The following is a 21320-nucleotide window of genomic DNA, read 5'->3' as shown; positions in this document are numbered from 1 at the left end:
AGTGATCCATGGCTGACCAAGAATCAAAGCTACTCGCTTTGCATAAGAACACGGAGCTGACATGATACAGGTTTTCTCTCATGCCACGGCTTGTCACGATAACCTACGTGTGCCTCGACGAAGTTTACGGCATTTGCATATTTTTGGTATGACTCTTGGGTGCTCACTTCCGTCTATTGAGCCATCTCACTAAGCACGACCGCTCTACAGGCGCTCTATACCCATTTCATCTGACATTACTCGCCAAGCATCTTCCATGGCTATGGCCGGACATGGTGTCAGGTAAGACATGCTATCCTTCACATTCCCTTCCATGCGGGCGTATGTTAGCCACTTGTTTTATGCACCATGGTTGCGTGGTGTGTTAGGTAGTCCATTACACATTTCGTGCTGGGAAATCCCCTGTAGGAATGAAACACGTGAAAAAGCGATGTGTGACTGCATAATTTTGTGACCGTAAAGTGTGCTGCGAGACTATAAACCTGTCGGCATGCTGCCGTGCCTTCCAGCGCGGTGGGTGCGGCTCTGTTCCCGAATGCCCCGCGGTCCCACCAAGACACACGTTCGCGTCTCTTAGCTCCGACCTCACCCCACGCCGCAAGACCTCAGCTACCGCGACGCGCCGGCCAACAGACAAGCACAAGGCATGTCGGAGTTGCTCGGTCGAGCTACTGGACTGCATCACGCGACTGAAGTATGGAGGCGGACTGGGATGAGGTATGCCTCCGTTTGTGCTCAAAATTATGCATACCGCGACTGACGATTGCACAGCTAGCCATTGCTCAACTGCCGCCCCCAGGACCACATCTTCCTAATGTGCCCATATCTACATTCGCATTTGACACGACGCAAGAACTGCTATGGACGGGAAACAACCAAGTGAGTACGTTCACACATAATCCGTGCCGAGTGCAGCGGGACTTACAAGTCTACAGGGGCGCGTCACGTCCTTCTTCGGCCCTCATCTCGAACGATATACCTCATACCGCGGACACGCAACATCTGATGGCCCAGTCAAACAATTCCTCTTCACCGACAAGGGCGTGCTCTCAATCTCCAGGAACAGCGTCCACTACTCCCATCGCCGCGGGCTCACACAATGGCATCTGACGTACGTTGGCGACAGGAAGGGAACCAATGACGCACATGGGCAGCGGCTGACTATCAGCATATAGGAGCGCCGAGTTCAAGGACATGAAATGTATGAACTTCACTTCGAAAGGTACGCGCGAGATCCTTGTCGCAGGATGTCAGGAGCAAATGTTCAAAGTGGATGTGGAAAAGGGCTTGATTACACATACGGTATGCCGTGTCCCTTGGAGAAGCTAACATTCGCTGACCAGTAGAAGCTCCCTGCCGAAGCACAGTATACCATTATGAAGCGCGCTGGACAGTACCTTTGTGCCGCTACTAAGAACGGCGGCATTCACATCTTGGACTCAAACTCGCTCTCCGTCATCAAAGTCTTCGAAGGACACACTGGTAGCATCAGCGATATGGACGCTAAGGGCGACTTCCTCGCAACATGTGGCTGGTCTCCTCGCCAACAGTATGCGTACATGCTCGACCTATTCACCAATGTCTTTTCCTTGAAGACGCTCAAACAGTTGCCTCCCATTCCGTTTCACACGGGTGCAGCCTTTGTACGCATGCACCCCCGCATGTCTACCACGGCTTTTATAGCATCTCAAAACGGCCAGATGCAGGTCATCGATCTCATGAATCCGGACTCGGCCAACCTCCGGCAACTGAACTTCTATGAGTCTTACCTTACTGGCTTCGAGATGGCACCATCTGGTGAGGCTATTGCGCTGGCAGACTCCAACTCTCAAATCCACCTGTGGGGTTCTCCTACCAAGGTGCATTTTCCAGAATACAGTAACCCTACAGAGACCGCCGACCACAATACCCAACCGCCGCCGCAAATGGACTGGAGCCCAGACACGTAGGTTCTGTTTGGCATGACATTATGCAGATCGCTGACATTTTCTAGGCCTTTGAGCACTGTTGGAATGCCATATTACAAGGAACAGCTGCTGTCGAGCTGGCCTAGTCATCTGGTTTTTGAAGTCGGCGCCCCTCCGCCCAAGATTGATAGCGCCATACTCAACAATATGACTCGCACCGAGATCGGCTTCTTTGCCAAGAATCCCAGAACAAAACGCAGGAATCAGGCTGAAGCAACACGGCAGGTGGACAGAGTAAGCGAGTCATTGTCGGCGCCCAAGTTCTTGAGCGAGAAGACTCGAGCCTCGCAATCATTCACCGAGCCAGATGCCCTGGCATCGGAGACCATGGAGACTCTGACTGATCTGCATCTCGACGACGTCACGCGCAAAGATGTTCCTGCCATGTATGGCAACGTAGAAATCAAGTACAGCAAGTTTGGTGTTGATGATTTCGACTTTGCGTATGTGTTCAGGTACACAATAATCACACTTGCACTGACTTGGTACCAGATACTACAACCAGACACCGTACTCCGGACTGGAGACGCACATCACCAACTCCTATGCTAACCCTCTTTTGCAGCTCTTCCGCTTCACACCGTTGCTGCGTAATCTTGCACTCCAGCACACTGCTTCACCGTGTCTTTTCGAGTCATGCCTCCTTTGTGAGCTAGGCTTCCTCATCGACATGCTTGAAAAGGCGGCTGGTCTCAATTGCCAGGCATCCAACTTCCTGAAGACTTTCAGTGGCCTCTCAAATGCAGTCTCACTGAACCTACTCGAAGAGTTCGCGCCTAATGTTGCGCTCACCAGTATGATCCAGAATCTCAATCGATTCTTACTCGAAAAGGTTTCGGAAGAGTTCCGGCAGATGTTACCAGGTCATACCGGTCCGTCAGCGATGGACCAAGTGCTGGAAACCCAGGCGAAAGCAAGCATGAGATGTGCACAATGCAACAACGAGACCATTCGTGGAGGCAAGAACTTCGTGAACGAGCTCGTGTACCCGGCGAAGCACGTTATGAAGAACACACGGATACCACGTCCCACCTTCTCACAAATCCTCAAGGCAAGTGTCGAGCGGCAAGACCAGACTAGAGGCTGGTGCACAAAGTGCAACCGGTACCAACAGATGGTGCAGCGGAAGACGATTCAATCAGTTCCTGGAGTACTAATGCTCAACGCTGCTATACAAAGTCACGAAGCAAAACTATTGTGGTCTATACCTAATTGGCTTCCACAAGAGATCGGAATCATAGTAGATCAAGGTCAGTTCTACTGCTTTGAGGGCCAAGATCTGAAGCTACACTTGCAACGCGGAGTACACCAGATCATGGTGTACGAGCTTGTCGGGATAGTTGCAGACATCAACAGCGGCGAGCATCAGAAGCCTCATCTCGTCGCGACCATCAATACCGCACCTTCTTCTCGAGAAGAAGACCTGGAAGACAGATGGCACCTTTTCAACGACTTCCTAGTCCGCCCCATCCCCAAAGAAGAAGCCCTGCGTTTCGAACCAAGTTGGAAACTGCCCTCTGTATTGACCTTTCAGTTGAAATCTGCCCGCAACAAGATTGACGACTCCTGGAAAGAGAACCTAGACACTTCCATCCTATACAGATGGTGGTCGTCCAATCCACCACCCCCGGACACGAAATTCAAGCTTTTGCATTCTGAAGCAGAGAAACCGCGGCCGGGTTATCCTGTTGCGATCGATGCAGAATTCATCCGCCTCCAGGCCGAGGAAATCGAAATGAAAGCTGACGGTACCCGACAAACCATTCGTCCGGACCGAAAAGGTCTTGCCCGCGTGTCTGTCTGCCGTGGCGAGGGCGAACAAGCGGGCCTGCCCTTCATCGACGACTACATCGCCGTCACCGAAACAGTGGTCGACTACCTGACTGAATGGTCTGGTATCTCGCCTGGAGATCTCAGCAGAGAGACTTCGCCGCACGCTCCCGTGTCACTCAAACACGCGTACAAAAAGTTGTGGCTCTTGTTGAATCTTGGTTGTGTCTTTGTGGGACACTCCCTCGCCAACGATTTCCGAACTATCAATATTCATGTGCCAAAAGTGCAGGTGGTTGATACGAGTCAGCTGTGGTTTAAACCGGATTTCAAGAGGAAGTTGAATTTGAAGTTTCTGGCGTGGTGTGTACTCAAGGTATGTTTTTTGTATGGCTTTTATCTTGGCTCAATTTGTTGTGTTAAAATGTACGAGGCTGACTTGTTGTTCTTCTCTTTTCCGCAGGAGAGTATCCAGCAGGAGACGCATGATTCGATCGAGGACGCGGTGACGGCGCTGAAGCTTTGGAGAAAGTGGCAGGAGTATGAGGATGCGGGGGTTGTGGAGACGATGTTGAATGATGTTTATAGTAGGGGTAGTATGGTGGGGTTCAAGGCGCCGGGGAGTGGGGGGCGTATTGGAGGTGGTGGGGTTGGAGGAGGGGGGAGCAGGGTGGTCAGCGGGAGTTTTGGTGCTGGTGGTGGTGCGCAGGGTGGTGGGGAAGTGAATGATCCGTTGACGACGCCGAAGAAAGGGGGGAGTCAGTTTGGTAGTATGGGATTCAGGAGTCCGCTGAGGCGGTGATGGTGCGCCGGGTGGACGGGACAGGCTTGACGATGTGAGTAGGAAGTAGAAATGAGTGATTATCAAACTGTTTGAATTCTCTAGTGCACCGAGGATAGGGGTTGAAATGGATTAGTCGTATCGTATTGTGGAGGATACATCATAAAGAACGATGATAACAGAATCCATTTCCAAAGATCGACTTGCTTGCGACTTTGGCCGTGGCTAGGTATGACGTAGATGATGTCATTCTGACCAAAAAGACTGTCGCCCGGAGTTGATGAAATCGACCAAGACGACAATAAGGCGCATAGTCAATTGCAATTTTCCCGATGTGACGTGCTTACTCAACGAGTCGACGTTGTGTTTGCTAGTGCGGTTGTGGCATCATGTCAAGTCTAACCTATTTAGGCCGGAAGGCGTATCTACATCATGATACATGCGACTACTTAAGGTTGCGTCAACTCAACTCTAGATCCGACAACCACGACGACTTCCATCTTTCCTGTTCATCCGCACTTTGAAGCTCTGTCCAAATATCATACAATGTCGGACGAAATCGGATCTTACGGCTGGACTGCCGTTCCAAGAGATCGTTCCAACGTCCCTTCTGCCGAGGAAGCTGCTGCTCCCCAAACCAACGCGGCCGCAGTCGACATCACAGGCATCTGGCCAGACAATGAGTTGACGAAAAAAGCGCGTGAATACGCAAAGCGCGAGTTGCCTACAGAGACGTACAACCACAGTCTCCGAGTTTACGCCTACGGTAAGTAAGCGATCAACCTAATCTCATCCGGCTTCAGAAAACGCACAACACCTTTCCCGCCTCGTACCAACAACAGCAAATCACCACTTAACACACCCGCCCCTATTCAAACTGAAACTAACAACACCGCAAACCAGGTCACCAGATTGTCACGCAGTACTTGCCCGACTGGAAGTCGAGCACGTTTTTCGAAACGTGGGCGCTGACATGCCTGTTCCACGATATCGGCACTACGGCGCAGAACATGTCGTCTACGCACATGTCGTTTGACTTCCAGGGCGGCTTCATCGCTCTAAACAAGTTGCAGGAGCTTGGTGCGCCAAAGATACAGGCGGAGAGTGTTGCGGAAGCGATTATCCGGCACCAGGATCCTGGTGAGACGGGCACGATTAGTGCTATGGGACAGCTTATACAGGTTGCAACTGAGTTTGGTATGTCTAAGTTACTATTGCTGCTTTTGAACGTTTTTCTTTTCTTTTTTTCCCTTTGAAGAGTTTGTTGTTGTTCCTGAACGATGAATACATCTTAACTAACTTGAAACTTAAAGATAACATGGGTTGGCAACCCCATCTCATAAGCCGTGAGGTGATTGAGGCGGTAACACGACAGCTACCTAGACTGAGCTGGTCGACTTGCTTCTCAAACCAGATTCGCAAGGAGATTGAGCAGAAGCCTTGGTGTCATTCGACGGCGATTCCGGGGTTTGCGGAGGCTGTGGCGGGCAACGAGGTTATGAAACCGTATGAATAAGGCTGGGTGGTGCGTAGGCATGAATGGGGAATCGGAGCACTATGATGGATAGGAAAAGTTGTGCACAAGTACACAATTGTCAGAATGTTATGATTGGATGAACATTAATGAAAGACTTCGACACTGCAGCTGATGTTTACATTGATTCTACTGGCTGTTTTCGATACGCTAGGCATCTGCAAGCACAATGCCATGTCTGCACCTCGTAGATTCTTGTGCCGGCCACGTCACGCTCTCAGCCCAAGCCACCACGTCTAGTTCCATCATTTTTATCAACGTCTTGCTCTGAGATCGCTGCGCGGACGAGGATCTGGTTGCCAATTGAGGCGCGGCTCGAAGCGGGCGGGAGATCATACGAGATGGCTCCTGAAGGGGGTACTTGAATCCCCTCTAGAATCAACATTGGCCACAGATAAGAGGGCAGGTACGATAAAAGCAAAAGTACGTTAGTAAACATAGGAAATCTCAAGGGAATTCGACCTTATAGTCCGTAGCACGAAACGTGCACGGACACTTTATCGGGGAGTTCCAACGCATTGAGCGCACAGACAGAGAACCAACGCAGGGTAAACGCCAAACTACTAGTTACGCCACTATCCCGCCCTAACATGACAGCATAAAAGCCGAGAATATAGTTTCGCCGGTTTCAACCATCAAACATCTGAGTGGGAAAGCAGCCTAGGAATAGTTTAGCTAGGCGCCAAGCAGAATCAGCTGTTCTAGAAGATGAATACAGTACACCAAGACAGCTACTACAGTGACGCCAGGTCAAGCGGAATCTGCCGCGTGTGCAAGATCTGTCTAGATCTTGATGTATCCTTGATCGATCAGGACCAACTGAGCTACGGTGTCAAAGATGTAGTACGCTAGAGTGCTGTTTGTTCTTTGCGTGATCAAAGCATCTCGTATTGGCTTTCACTTGATACTGGATACCAAGAGGAGTATTGCATGCCATCCCTAGATGGATTGACCGCTCTCGCATTCGCAGTTTTCAAAGTCGTAAGATACCAAGTGTTGTAGTAATTTCTCAGGGAGAATGCTCAAGTATATAACTTCCATGCTGTCTCACTTGAAGATTTCATCAGCTCCATCAGCATCTCCACCAGAATCTTCACCAGCATCTTCACATTCGTTACACTCCAAATCTCTCAAGTCTTCAGACCATCATTACAATCCCATCACTCAGATACTCCACACTCATTCATCCCTCCAGATCCTAGACAGCCCAACCTTCTTCCACCATGCAGTTCACTTCCTTTACGCTTGCCGCTCTCGCCGCTTCCCTGGCTTCTGCCCAGGTTCTCAATGTTCCTGCCAGAGTCGGCACTGTCCAGCGTGCTTCCAACGCTCGCATCTCTGCAAACAGAGATTTCGGCATGGCAGAGTTTGACAGCGGCATCACCTGCGATGACGAGACGAAGGGACCACCAGTCTTCATCCTCGACGATGGCGTGACCATCGAAAACTTGATCATCGGTCCCAACCAGATCGATGGTAACATTCTTCCAACCCTACTTCTGGGAAACAACTCACTAACGCTTTGCAGGTATCCATTGCCGCGGCCGTTGTACTCTGAAGAACGTTTGGTTCAGGAACGTCTGCGAAGGTGCGAATAGTCTCCTCACTCACAAACGAAACCATGACAAACTAACATTTTCGTAGACGCCGTCACTGCTCTTGGACCAGGCGAAGTCCTCATCGAGGGCGGCGGTGCCACAGGCGCCAACGACAAGGTCATCCAGCACAACGGCAAAGGCCGCGTGACCATTCGCAACTACACCGTCACCAACTCGGGCAAACTCTACCGTAGCTGCGGTAACTGCTCCAACAACCGGGCAAACAGTCCTCGCCACGTCGTCATTGAGAACGTTCGCGCCAGCGGTATGACTTCGGACCTTGTTGCTATTAACAACAACTTTGGCGACACGGCTGTTATTACTGGTACTTGTGGTAGCAACAATAAGGATGTTTGCATGAACTACTTGGGCGTTGAGAAAGAGGCGGGGAGGGATGGTCCGCCCATGAAGAACAACAATGGTTGCTCTGGTCTGGGAAGTGTTGACTCCCTTCCCGTCTGCAGATAGATAGCTGTGTAGCTCGTGGGAGAGTACAGTGCGATGGTACGCATAGATTAAGATGCCTATTACTCGGCTGGAGATCGGCATGTTGTACCTAGCAGTAGAAAAGACAAAGATAGAAAATTGCACGGATGTGTCATCGTGTTAGCCCCTTGGCTTTCTTTGCTTTCAATCTACAAGTGCTCTGCTGTCTTTTCACCCACGCTATGGCCTACCTGTTTTTGAAAGAAAGACTATCCACATCACAAGTGTCAGTGGAGTTACTTGAGTATGTCTACGTGAGCGCCAAGATAGAACAGCAGATAAGAAATCTCTGTATGAGTTATGACAAGTGTGTGATAGCCTTGCTTGTCAGCAACAGCAGATACCTAACAGCAAGGCTCGTTCGCGCACGCTACGTTGCTTCTCGATCGTTTGTGACCAACCGTCACTCTCAACGCCCCTCTCAAACACTCCTGATACCATCTATCAGTTCTCGCACATATTTAAATCTCCCCCATCTTACGCCGACATCTGATCTTCAAATTCCTCGCATAAATCTTCTTATACTCATCCATCGGCCTAACAGCAATGTCCGGTACAACTACCCCAAAACCGTGCTCGCTAGGGACATTCATCGTAGAAAATCCTAATCCTGCGGTTGTGCAGCCTGATACCCCAGAGGAGGAAAAGGACAATGAAGTAACGGAGCGCGGTGGATCTGGGAGGAGTGATAATGGCAGAACTGGAAGTATTGAGGACACAGTGACGATTACGACAACGACAGTGGTCACAAGACGTAAGGAGTGATGTAAGGAATCAGGCTTTCAACGTGGCTATACCTCGTTCTATGATCGCGGCAACTATACATTTGCTGCTCGATAATATTCGTCTGGGAAACGAGATATCGGAATTGATACATGCTTGAGCTCGTTATCGCGTGACTTCGTTCTCCAACTACTCAACTTTAGATGAATAGATATGCATGCAACATAAGGAAAAGGACCGCAGACAGCAACGGCTTCCTAGTTGTGGTGGGTTTCTCAGCCTCAGGCCACTCATCGAGGCTTTACTAGTGTTGTTACTACAGTCGCAATCGCTTGCCTCAGCATCCGAGTCGGTCTGACCGACGACTGAGAACGCCTGGCCTTTTTTTCTTAGTTGATAAGTCGAAATCATCTAAGGATCATCTTTGCACGCGTACTTTGCCAAAAAATCTCCGCGGCACGCCTGTGTAGTTATTAATTGGTTCCAGTAGAATAGCAGGCGAAGCTACGCATACTCGTAAAATAGGTTCACATGGCACGATATAATACCTCCAGGCCTTCGCTCAATCGTTATGTATACACTTTCTCCTACTTGTTCTATACATAATTCCTGTACCGAACTATAGAATATTCTATTATGTTATTATTCTTATATTTCAAACGTGATTTTAGTAAGAAATATATGCTGTTCAACGCTAAGTTGCCTAATACAAACCTAGCGGGAGGTAAGACATCACGAAGGAGCAAGACCAAGTAGAACACAGAGTAAAGAACAATGTTTCTTTTTGAGTGTCCGATGATACCGCCTTTTATAGACAGGCGAGTAGTGTTTGCAGATCTGATTTGATGCAATACTCACAAGCCCTTTACCAGGGGCTCTGTATCCTCTACAGTCCCAAACGCTGCGTGCCTTGTCTCGCCAGCCCTTCCAGTGACAACCCCGAATCTTACATTCAGATTCTTTAGGTCCATTGGTACTCCAACGTCGCCCCCAAGACTTGCCCCCTTCGCGAGCTTATTCATGGTGCCATCGCCATGTGTTGTAGTGCACATGATTTGAAGGAAGCCGCCAGAAGACGCCGATGTGCCATTTTGAAGCAGTGCACCGAAACCGAGCAGTAGAAATGCTAAGCAAGCAATGAGAGCGCCACCATATGCACCGACGAGCCTGATCCTATCTTTGAACACGTAAGCTGATCTGTAGTTGGAGGCTGTTATGACTGTCGAGATCTTATCTTCGGAGTCGTTGAGCATGGATATGGTGACATTCTTCATGAAATCCTCGATCACAGACGGCGAAAGATCAAAAAAGATGTCGGAGAAGGTGTATATCTCCGGTTTGTACACCGGATATGCGAGTTTAGTCTCCTGTATGAGGGTGTTGATTGTAAAGTAGCCCTCCGTACCTATCTCATGTTAAAATACGTTTCAACAAGTCCGCGCAAGTGCAGTTCTTACCGAATGCTGAGATAGCACCACTCAAAGCTCGGACCAGGGTATCTCTAATGGTACGTAGTTGACTTCCATGATACATATCGAACAGCTCCTCGGTTGTAAAGTTATAGAATGTAGAATCTGAATATGCGAAACCCGTCTCAGTGGGAACAGATTGCATGACATCATAGAACAGATTAGAACGACCTATCGCCGAAGCGTTTAGTGGCTGCCCTTCCGTGATGTCAACGGTCACCGTCTGTATCCAGTCCATGTACTTGACGTACGCCGTATAAGTTGAATCCAAAGTTGTGCAGCTCATGTGAGCCATGTTGTTGGTATCACGGCTCCGGTAGCTTAGATCAAAGAGAAATTGACCTCCGGACGGGTACGGCGCCGCCATGAACTCTGCAGAATCTGCCACCCACTCCGATCCAGCACCTTCCAGTTTGTTTTCCTTGCTGTAGTACGTAAAGACTTGTTCTTCGAGATCTGGGTTCGACGTGGTTTCTTGGCAACGCAAACTTGGGGCAGAGAAAACTAGAGTGTACGAACAGTTGGCTCCGCAAGGCGATGCACGAGTGAGATATGAACCTTCGAGAATTGTTCGTTTTCCAATGCCTGAGTATCGTACGTCAGGCCATCTGTATTCTCAGTAAGCGATGAGGACAGTCCATGGTATGTAACCAATCTTACCGATATTCGCCATCAGCGCCGTGAGTGAACATGGCGTGAGAGAAGAATTCAACAGCCGATCCATTGCCACGGTTGTCAACGTTGAGTGTCGGTACCATGGTTGAGTTAGTATGCGAGTCGGGCAGCTGATCTACCACAAGACTGCCGGGTGGAAATATAGTAGCGACAGAAATCAACGGAATCAGCAAGCCCAAGGACCAGAGCAAGGGCACAGCCTTCAGTAGACTGAGTTGGTATAGGTTCAGAGGGCTAGAGTTGATGGTAAACAAAGCATCAATCTTCGACAAAGGTAGTGGGCGACGACGAAGGTACCACCAAAGAAGCTGTGTGAACGCGGTGGATGCAGAAGCTGCCAGAGCCGTAGAAAACACACGGGCAAAGCTCATAGATATGGCGTTATTCCAACTCTGGGGAATCGTGTCTCCAACAAACTTGCGATCCAGAAACCAGCAATAGAAGTAATGTCCTATAGCTGTTGCAGTCGCAAACAGAAAGGCAACGACCATGATTAGTGGTGTGATCCAACCAATGCCCCATTGATGTGAGCGAAAAGAGCTCTCAGTATGATTGGAGTCAGTCTCTTGTAAGGCATGCGGATGGATTTTCAACTCCGTTTGTTGGACTGATTGATATGGCGTGTCGTATTGACGGGGCGCAGAATGGTGTGTAGACGGCATGCTGAATCGAAATAGGGATAATTGAACTCCAGCCTCGTGAGGAATTTCGGTATCCTTATAGTAACGATAAATCGTCGTTGAACCGATGGTTAAGGTCCAGGCCTGTAAAGTCCCCTTGGCGTTTCAAGCCATTCTGCAGTAGATGTTCAGCTGCGGCTGAGCGCATGCGACGCTTAGTTGAGTACCTAGGTAGACGCAACTGTTAAGAATGTTCAAAACAATAACATGTTAACAAAGGCTGGCTACTACTGTATTACAAAAGATGCATCCTTTGTAGCATGTAGCCATCCAAAAATGAGTAGAGGTTGGTTATTGCTCCAAACAAAATCGATTGCGTTCGTTTCGTGACTCCCAAAGCCGAACAATGTGTTCGGACACAAATCAATGAAAATGGCTCCCTTTTATGTGATCAGTGAGTCGAGTGTTAGCAAGAGGCCAAAAATTACTTGCCAGGTTGTGATAGCGTTGTGCATGCGACCATATCTTTTGTCTAGAACTGAGAAGCAGCGTGCGGCTGAAGCCTGCATGAATAGCGCGTCTGCCGTGGGAATAGCGTAGCGCGCGACCAAAAGCAAATACCCGCTCTCATATGCTTTTGACTGAATGTTTTGCTTCTTTAGTAGGCTTTTGAATGTGGAGGGAGACCGTACGTCATAGCAGCCAAACTCTTACTCGACAGTCGACCGAAGGCATATAGTTCGAAGAGATATAACCACTTTTCAGACACAAGCAAGTACCGAGGAATATGCCGTGGCACCTGTATCATGTGTTAATACTTCAGTAGACGTTGAAATACTTCCTCGGGTATCTTGGTCGTATTCCATATGCGGCGTCATGATGGTAAAAGTGAAGATCGGAAAGTTCAAAGGTGACTACAGTAAGCGGGATAGCAGTAGTCGCTCCAGCCAATCGCCTTCTTCCTATCCTAGTGACTAACTTGATTTTTTCTTTTCTTGACTCTCACAGACACTGCATGTACTCTTGGATTCTTACTCAACTGCTTTAAGAATCTGCTCTTCTTAAAAGAGGGAGTAGACATCAGGAATCCCGGATTGCGGCTGAGGGATGTGGCGTGCATTAGCGGGCCTCGATCTCCGACTAGCCTTGTGGGGCGCACATCATCTCCACTAGATCGTCTTAGCATACCAAACCCCCGCGATCTTCATGCGCATGAGGCTGGGCTGGAAACGGTACATCCTCCTACCTCCAGTATCGTCTGTTGAAAGCAGTGTATTCTAGCTGTACATACCGAACGATGACCACGACTCGATATCGTCGAGGGACGAAGATCAGCTTACTGATGGAGGATGTCGCGTGAAAGATGAGGTGCGGCTCCTGCATAGGTCCTACGCTTGATGTGGCCTCGGCCCATCTTTTCTCAATTGAGCGGAGCTAGCAATAGCATCCAGAACAGGCGGCATTCAGAGCCGAGTCGACTATCGTGTTCACAACTAGAGACGCTTGCTTGCTGTACCCGCAAGTACTTCTGGCTCAGATTCGCGGATGAACTAGGTTGTTGATCAACGATAGCGGGCAGTAAAGTGATCTATTCGTGGTGCCTACGTACAGTGATAGGGGTGCTCAGCTGTAGTCGATAGGTAGGGACCTGAACATCGATGCCATCCTACGATTCATCATACTCGATGTACTCCACTGCTTTTCCATGATTGCTGGCACTCACCTTGTCTACTTCTCATTGTTGCAGCTCTCTCTTGAACGATTCGCGGAATATCGTCTGGCTTCGGCTTCCACTTAATGCCCTAGCAAAAGTCTCATCCTCGAATAACGAACTATTGCCAAGGGGAGATGACACTCGACGGGATTACCATGGAAGCCATAGTAACAGGAATGCTCGCCTTCCTAGTCGTTCTCACGACAGCCTGAATGTTTGTATGGAACGAGGAGCAAAAGCAAGCCCGCCTGAAGGAAACGGCGCTTTTGCGACACTTGGTTTACCTCCTAATCGCAGCTTAGGACTTGGTCGACTGCTTCTGCGACACTTTGGATGATAAAAAATACCATCCAGACTCGTATTGACACTACGGCGAAGACGTCGACAGATGATTCATATCAGATCTGCTTGGCCAATACTTTGCTGCAGGTTGCGTCCTCCGCGAGATAACACATTTGTTCTTTCACATGAGGAGTAAAGAGGCTGGATTGCTGGAGAAGCTTTCCCGGAAGAATCAAGACGAGTCCGTTTCCACGTGCTATGGCGAGTCGATGAATGTGGTCGCTGGACCATTGATCACACACTGACTGTACAAGAGTACGCGACGAAATTTGTCGACAATCAAGGTACAGAAAGCGCTCGAGAGCTACGAGTAGTTAACTGGCTCGAATTTTGTAAGAAGTATGATCGAACCTCTGGATTAGAATCTGGAGATTCGCAAGAGTTGCGCGACGTGCTCGATGAGGATGAGGACGATCATGAGCGTATTATCCACCGCCGGTTTGGACAATTGTATGCCACCAAGTTGTTGGGGCAAAACAGCCCCCAGTAGATGAGAAACTTCAACGATGAGGAAAGGCGCCTGAGTTCCGACAAAGATAATGATACCCAGATATCAGAGACGTTTCTGACACCTGTAGATCGATCTCGTAGTGTTTCTCGACGGGTTCACTGCCACGTTATCTGTCCGTCTAGTGCGGAGCTGCGAGATGTAGGTGAAACGTAAAGCCTTCCGGCTCAATCTTCATGCTCGCAACTTGAGCAACGCCCCGCGACAGCGCGGTGGCTGGACTAAAAGAACAGTTGTGTAAGATGAAAAAGTCTATGTGTTTGATCGTAAGACTACAGAGTCTTAAACTATACGCGTGATCGACTATGCGTTGCTAGCTTCCGGCTAGCCAACGGACGCCATATACAAAGTTTGGCAACTGCCCGTTTTCGGCCCTTCATCGGCATCTATGCGAGCAAATCAGATCAGCTCTCCGCACCGCTTGTACCCCTTACGGCCGGTACTGCAGCTTCGGAGGATCACTCCGGAACGCCCATGAGGTGGGGCCACCATCACAATGCCCCAAATGGGGAGTCAAGTTCGAAACCAGGGTCCAGACTATTAAACAAGCAGTTGCTTCACCGGAAGCTTCCGTTACGTTTTCAATGACGAGCTTATCCTTGAATAAGCACTAACCCAAATTCTACCTTCCGTATCGATTTTTGCATCCGTGCAATGAACTGTGAGGCGAAACAAGGCACTCGAATCGATAGTACCCTCAATAGAAAGTGCAAACAGAAAGGCTCAGACGGAAGGCTGAAGTCGAAGGCGCTGACTATGTGCGGCTGAGTTGAAAGGTGGTTAAAGCTGACTGATAGGGATACTTCGAGCATCCAAGCTCCTTAAGTAACTTTGCGACCTAAGACTCATAATCTCCAGATCTACATGGATTAAAACAGGCAATTGATGACGTCTAGTTTCACTACACCGTCTTTCTTTTGAACAAACTCTCTAAACTCACAAAGAAGCTTGCTCCTTCTCAGCGATGAGCTGATCAAAGACATGCCCTGCTGTAAGAGTGTAATCTGGAGCGAGGACATGATATTCACGAGGCACGAGATTTTCTTGAAACAGGCGGTCAAAAACGTGATGCGGTTTAGCAAGAAGAAATCTTGTCGTGTGGAGATTCTGTATACGAGAAAAACCACTCCTCAATAGGTGGTACCCCTCCCTTGTCTCTTGGTCTTGAGAATCATCTTATACCCCCGAAGTCTGGGTTGAGCACAGATGTCATCCCGCACTAGGGCGTACACCCTGTGCACCGGCACACTACAAGGTGCATTTTAGAACTTAGAAGAAACAGGCTCTTTCATAGGCCCGAAACTTCCATTGAGAGAAAAGGTCGAACCACGCAGCAAGCGGAGTGCAAGACTCCGCTGCTCTGGAAACAAACATTATAAATACTCATGCTCTCCGCTGCATATCATCCATTCCGGAACATCATCACAACATATCTCATCAAAGTCCGCCACAACATCTCCCAATCTTTCCAATGAAGTACACTCTCCTCGTCTCGATCTTCTTCGGTATGGCTATCGCCGGGCCAAATGTGTTAACTGCGGAGGATATTTTTGGATTGGAGAAGCGAGCCTGCGGTGTTGGCAACCGCTACACAACGTATGCAGTTTGCAAATCTGTCGGTTGCAAAGTTTGTGTTCCAAACCATACTTGCGATGTAAGTATACAATACTTCTAGTAGTGTGACAGTAACACGCTGCTGCTTGACCTGGATTGCATGGCTAATATAATCGATTTGGTGTAGGCTTGTTGAGCGGTCTATGGATCTGGCTCCTGTAAACTGCTTCTTGCATCGCACTGTATGAAGTCCTTTCCTGGAAATCCAATATCGGTAGAATCCACGAGGTGGTGAGTGCTTGTGGAGGAAAATTTGTCTCGAATGGATGGCCAATGGTACTTTAGTACAGAAGCTGGAGGCAGACCTTTCGTGATACTTAATGACGTGTCGATACCACAATCGAAAGCTTAGAAGGATATCTTCACTTGACTGGCTTTTCTCTCTTTCCTTCCCTCCTGCTTGTGAACAGTGGCAAGTGTCATTACCCCACACGGCACTCACGTAGTGAGTTCCACCGTAGTGAGTTCCACCGTAGCGACGATCTGGGCAGCAACAAAGCTTAAGGGTGAGTATCGAGGCAAGCTAACCCAAGGCATATAGACCAGTTATGCTTGAAATCCATGGACAGAAGATGATGGGAAGGGAAAGTTGAGAGATCACATAAAGACTATAAGACTCTATACAGCATGATAAGTACAAATGAGAGACTTCAACTTCGTTACTTGCATGTATCGCAAGTGCAAGAACAACTCATAATCTGCGAGGCGAATACGGGTTAATTCTATGCAGAGGTGCTCATCAAGGATATCGCGGATATCACTCATTGAACGAAAACACCCGGTACGTCACGCACCGATACGTGTACTCACCACCACGGAACTCATCAGGTATGTTGTTGCAATCCTTGAACAACCTACGCAGCGCGTACCGACAATCATCTCTTCCCATGCGCCAGTTGTAGCCCCTGCGACACCATTAGTCATGCTGAGCACGTATCATAGGAACGTAGGAGACTTACTCGCACCACTTCATATCGTCATACGGTTTCGGCGCCCCATTCTCAACCGTCTCCATGCCGAGATGGAGATACTGTGGATTTCGACTCTCGGGATAAAAACCTGGCTGACCATCTGCAGGAAATTCCCATCCTTGGTCACCATACTGACCGAAGCCTTTAATCTCCGCATCATCGATACACCAAGCGTCAATTGCTTGTTCGAGATCGTCTGGAGAGAGCTCTCTGCCAGTAGCGTATTTGGTTCCATCCCAACATTTGGGTGACTGGGGCTTGCTGCTGCCTTTCGCGGTCAATTGTTCTGGTGCAGGAAAAGATGGATGTTCGTCCCAAGGAGGACTATCGCCCTTCGTGACGCCGCTTAGATCAAGTCTGTAGTCGATAGTCCCAACGGTAGCGGTGAAGCCGTGCGACGTATCAGAGTCTGGATCGCACTTGCTCAGACCTTCCTTAAGGGCGGCGATGCATTCGTCTTTTACGAACGATGCTTGTTGATTGTCGCCATGTGGCTTGGCGCGGAGCCAGAATGAGCGGCGATCGGGTACGTCGAGTTGGGTGATACCCCAACGCCAGTACACGTTATCTGAGATCGAGTTGGAGGAAAATTGATGGCCATCGTTATCGCCACACCACGTTTGAATAGCCGACTCAACGCTCGTACCCCCGGAGGCTACATCGTCTCTCTTCGGTGCATCGAGTGGGTGGTTCAAACACTCGACGGTAGACTGGATTTGATGGTGAATAGTGAAGGAATAAGTGCCACAGCCGATGTCGATGCCTCCATTGCCTGCCATGAAGCCACCCTCATCGCCTACTTGGCAAGATTTATTCTCTACAAGGCTTTCGAAAGCCTCTTCGCATGAGAAAGCACAATCGGTGGCATTTTCTCCAGTTTTGGGTCTCCACCACAAGGCGAACTTGTAGTCGCTAAACGTGTTCGAGCTTTCCCGTATCCAGAAACGCCGACGTTTGAACTGTAATTGCTCACCTTTGGCGTTGACCATCCAGGTAACGTCTTCGGCTGAGCCGTCTGCTTTCTCGCAGAAGTTGGCGTAAGTCGCATTGAATGCTGAGCTTGGAAACATGGTATCCTCGTTAGGCATACAGTAGGTGAGCAAGTCTTTGATTGGAATTTGAGGCTCGATTGGCACGATCCAGGGCTCCACGGTCATTGTTCTCACAGCATACTCGGTTGGAACCGCAGTTGGTAGACCGGTCATCGTTGGACATTCCGTCGTGCATCTCTTGATCGCGCCAGCCACACGGCAATATGCTGAGCACTCCTGCGTACTAGAAGAGCTCGAGCTACTAACAGTAGAGGTCGCCGACATTGTCGAGCTAAAAGTCGTTATTGAGGGCGTTACCGATATTGTCGCCTTTCCTTGAAGCTCAGTGCCAGGAATGCGGATCGAAGGATATATAGGGTTGCCAGTTATCGATCTCTCGTAGATTAACATGAATACGAAGGCGGCCATAGTCAGTGCTACTGACGGATTCATGTTGATGAATTGGTACGAGATCTCGGCGAATTGCATCACCACTTCCATTGCTTCTTGCACTTCTGGTATCGTCCAAGATGGTATCCAACTTGAAGTTGTCGCCAAAGAGCCAAGATCTTCGAAAGCAGCACCGGGTGAGGCATTGAGAACGACCTGCTTGGTAGCGCATATTGCTCCAGTCAGGTGCTCATTGAAATCCAGACTACGGGCTTTTCGAGAACCGGAAAAGCTGTCGTCGATTGTACATTTCTGGCTTCTGTCGATAAGTTCAGTCATCCGCTGTCCGAGAGCCTCAGGAATATAGATCTCGATGTCTCCTGGCAGGTTTTGGCCTATCGAACTGCTGAACGTTGTTTGATGCGGTGTGTTGGAGCTGAGTATGGTTAGTACGCCGATCGAGGATAAAGACACGAGTACCTACGCCGTGGTTGAGGCTACATCAGGCTTCCGCGTGATTGTAACCATTGCTGTCCCAGTTCCGGTAGCGAAGGCAAGCGTGGATGCCTGCGCTGCGGAAGCTATAGGACCTACTTGGTTTAAGGGAGCATGAATAGCAACCGGCACGCCTTTCGAATTGATGAGCTTGTTCGCTATCGGAAAGTAGAGCGCTGCCAAGAACGCCAGAGAGTATCCAGCGATCAAGATCTGTCGTGCTTCTAGCTCAGTCTGCGGATTGAGAAGAATGTTATTGATGGTCTCGAGACACGTGTCGTCAATGTTGGCACATGCATCGTCCAAAGCAGTTTCGATTTTCCCGCGCAACTCCTCAGACAAAATGAGGTCGAAACCATCTTTCGGACTTGGTGGATCGGTAAATACGATACGTGATCCCGTCAGAGTTGGCGTAGTAGCCTGTATATTGTCAGTGAACAGGATAAGATATTGAAGCAGTGTTAATTGTATACTAGAGTTGCCGAGTACTGATCGATATCACCCAAAGTGAGTGTGAAGATCTCAGCCATCGAGACTGATCGAAGTACGAACAAACCGATCAAAGTGAGATGTCGAACCATAATGCGGACCGAAAGAGGAATGTGATGCGGGAATGAAGAGTACAATACACGATTCGCAGTGCTCCGTTGATATCTGGTATATTGATAACTGTAGGAGCGACCACTTATATACCCGCAGTCGCCTCGAGCAATACGCTGTTCTATGGATCCTTCGGGAATGTAAACATCACGAAGTGTCGCAACTTTCTTACAATTTGGCCCTCTAGTCACCTGTCCGTCTCACTGAAGCGCGCCTCCTCCTGCGTCTGATCCTGTGCCGCTTCCTGCATTTTGTTGGCGTAGATGTAGTGGCATTATTCCTGAAGGTGAGTGAGTGGGGGGCCGAAACTTCCCCCTAGATGCAGTCTCTGGTAGCATGACCATGGGTGCATGCGACCGACATGTGGCATTTTCTTACTCTTCTGTTGCGAAAACTACCAATTTGGCTCGAGAAGTCAATTGCGTCACTCAATCATGCCCCCAATAACTGACCCTGTTGTAACTAGTCAAATGATACGTCCGAAATGGCGAGATGCCGAGATAGCAAATAGTGGATGGCCCAAATTTCTACCTACGATCATGGCTTTTTAGGTTTTCGAGATGGAGGTTTGTTCAACACCATTATTCGAACACCCGAAAGTGCCGATATCATTGCACTATCGACAATCTCAATAGAACGATGAGATACTTCATCCTAATCAGCATTACATGACAGAAGATTGTTCCACCACATCTGCTACTGCGCATGTTCAACTTCGGCTGCCTTGAGAATCTCAAATAACTCTTGATCGCCACGACGTTGCGCACACTCGGCCGGCGTGTTCTTGCTTACCCTGCCTCTAATAGTGGGGTCTGCACCATTTTTCAGCAGATACAACAGTTTCTCCTTAGATCTGTAATGAACCGCATGGATGAGCGGCGTTGCCCAGTTCTTCGCCATGAAGTTCACGTCAGCACCATGGTCAATCAAGACACCCATGGTAGCAGTGCCGTTCTTGTGTCCACGGACTTTTATGGCGTGAAACAATGCCAACGGATCCATCTCGGCCCCATGAGACAACAGAACTTGCAGCGCCGTTGGGTCTTTGAGTTGTGCCGCTGCGGCGAGCGCGGTGCCAGGCTGTAGACAAGAACTACGCCTTACAGATCTGATGTTTGGATCCGCGCCGTTATCAAGTAGCCAACGTAATAGGCTTTCGTTGTGCAGCGCTTGGCTATGACCGTGTGAGTAAGATCGTGAGTGAACTGAAGTAGGTACTCACTGTACAGGCGGCCTCTCGAATTCCGTGCTATTAATATCCCAGCCGTGATCGATGAGTTGCTTAAATACAGCAGGCTCTTCTCTGATGAACAATTCATCGTATGAAGAGTATTTGAGTGTAGCTCCGTGATTGAGGAGAACTTCGATCGTACGCAGAGATCCAGTCGATATCGCTATAGTTAGAGAGTCTTGCAGTTCTTCGTAGCTTCGTTCTGGATGCACGCGAAGCAGTTTCAGGAGCTTGTCAGTGTCGTCAGAGCCGATGGCCTCCTGTATTTCCCGAGGTACGTTGTCCATGTCGCTAGTAAAGGATGCCCGAGTGATTTGGTGTGCGGCACCATCTTTCTGTGGCGGGGTTGATGGGTATGTTATACTCGAAACATGCGGCACAGCTGTGTGCGGGCCAGGCGATAATGACCTTCGAGTGATTGTTAGATAACTTGCGTCATGCCAAGACACTAACCGCTTGTGATGGCCCCCAGTTCGCACACGGCCTCGGGTTTCAGAGGACAACACCTTTGTTAGCCTGAATCTCAGCATCATCTATGTCCTTGCAGGTGATGAGACCTTCTGGCACGGTCGATAGCGCGCGCATCGTTCCATACGCTATGTACCTACGACGCCCGGTTGGGGCACGGCTTCAGCCTACGTCTCCTGTTTGCGCCACTTTCATGATACGGCACTTGCAGATAACCATATTCATGAAGCCGGTATTTATTCCAAGTCATTCTCGCTTTCAACTGATGGCGAGCACACACATCTGCGTGCGGGAAACGACTTTTCGGTGTGACCATCAAAACTGGTAAGCGCA

The 21320-nt window shown here is 49.2% G+C and overlaps 6 protein-coding genes across 6 annotated transcripts; 3 read left to right on the top strand and 3 right to left on the bottom strand.

The window, feature by feature from the left end:
- Positions 1–696: 696 nt before the first annotated feature.
- On the top strand, positions 697–4539 carry PAN2 (poly(A)-specific ribonuclease; the record flags this gene model as incomplete). The annotated part of the gene is made up of 8 exons (XM_051733201.1): positions 697–717; positions 772–879; positions 936–1111; positions 1176–1302; positions 1350–1945; positions 1994–2410; positions 2460–4113; positions 4201–4539. The coding sequence occupies 8 exons, from the start codon at positions 697–699 to the stop codon at positions 4537–4539; spliced, it is 3438 nt and encodes a 1145-aa protein (XP_051587085.1).
- Positions 4540–5064: 525 nt separating this feature from the next.
- On the top strand, positions 5065–6034 carry J4E82_006951 (uncharacterized protein; the record flags this gene model as incomplete). Its single annotated transcript, XM_051733200.1, has 3 exons — positions 5065–5284; positions 5422–5715; positions 5832–6034. 3 exons carry the CDS (start codon positions 5065–5067, stop codon positions 6032–6034), a joined length of 717 nt encoding a protein of 238 aa, XP_051587084.1.
- Positions 6035–7275: 1241 nt separating this feature from the next.
- On the top strand, positions 7276–8118 carry J4E82_006950 (uncharacterized protein; the record flags this gene model as incomplete). The annotated part of the gene is made up of 3 exons (XM_051733199.1): positions 7276–7528; positions 7581–7640; positions 7697–8118. 3 exons carry the CDS (start codon positions 7276–7278, stop codon positions 8116–8118), a joined length of 735 nt encoding a protein of 244 aa, XP_051587083.1.
- Positions 8119–9713: 1595 nt separating this feature from the next.
- J4E82_006949 (uncharacterized protein) lies at positions 9714–11086 on the bottom strand (the record flags this gene model as incomplete). The annotated part of the gene is made up of 4 exons (XM_051733198.1): positions 9714–10264; positions 10317–10832; positions 10887–10936; positions 10989–11086. 4 exons carry the CDS (start codon positions 11084–11086, stop codon positions 9714–9716), a joined length of 1215 nt encoding a protein of 404 aa, XP_051587082.1.
- A 5670-nt stretch (positions 11087–16756) lies between these two features.
- J4E82_006948 (uncharacterized protein) lies at positions 16757–19218 on the bottom strand (the record flags this gene model as incomplete). Its single annotated transcript, XM_051733197.1, has 3 exons — positions 16757–18629; positions 18678–19108; positions 19162–19218. 3 exons carry the CDS (start codon positions 19216–19218, stop codon positions 16757–16759), a joined length of 2361 nt encoding a protein of 786 aa, XP_051587081.1.
- Positions 19219–19984: 766 nt separating this feature from the next.
- On the bottom strand, positions 19985–20806 carry J4E82_006947 (uncharacterized protein; the record flags this gene model as incomplete). Its single annotated transcript, XM_051733196.1, has 3 exons — positions 19985–20368; positions 20393–20462; positions 20511–20806. The coding sequence occupies 3 exons, from the start codon at positions 20804–20806 to the stop codon at positions 19985–19987; spliced, it is 750 nt and encodes a 249-aa protein (XP_051587080.1).
- Between the last annotated feature and the right edge of the window lie 514 nt (positions 20807–21320).

This window comes from Alternaria postmessia (genome assembly GCF_024291825.1).
Source record: "Alternaria postmessia strain BMP 2775 chromosome Unknown scaffold_43, whole genome shotgun sequence".
NCBI lineage: Eukaryota > Fungi > Ascomycota > Dothideomycetes > Pleosporales > Pleosporaceae > Alternaria > Alternaria postmessia.
The sequence above is the reverse complement of the archived record's forward strand: the minus strand, read 5'-3'. Positions and strand labels throughout refer to the sequence as shown.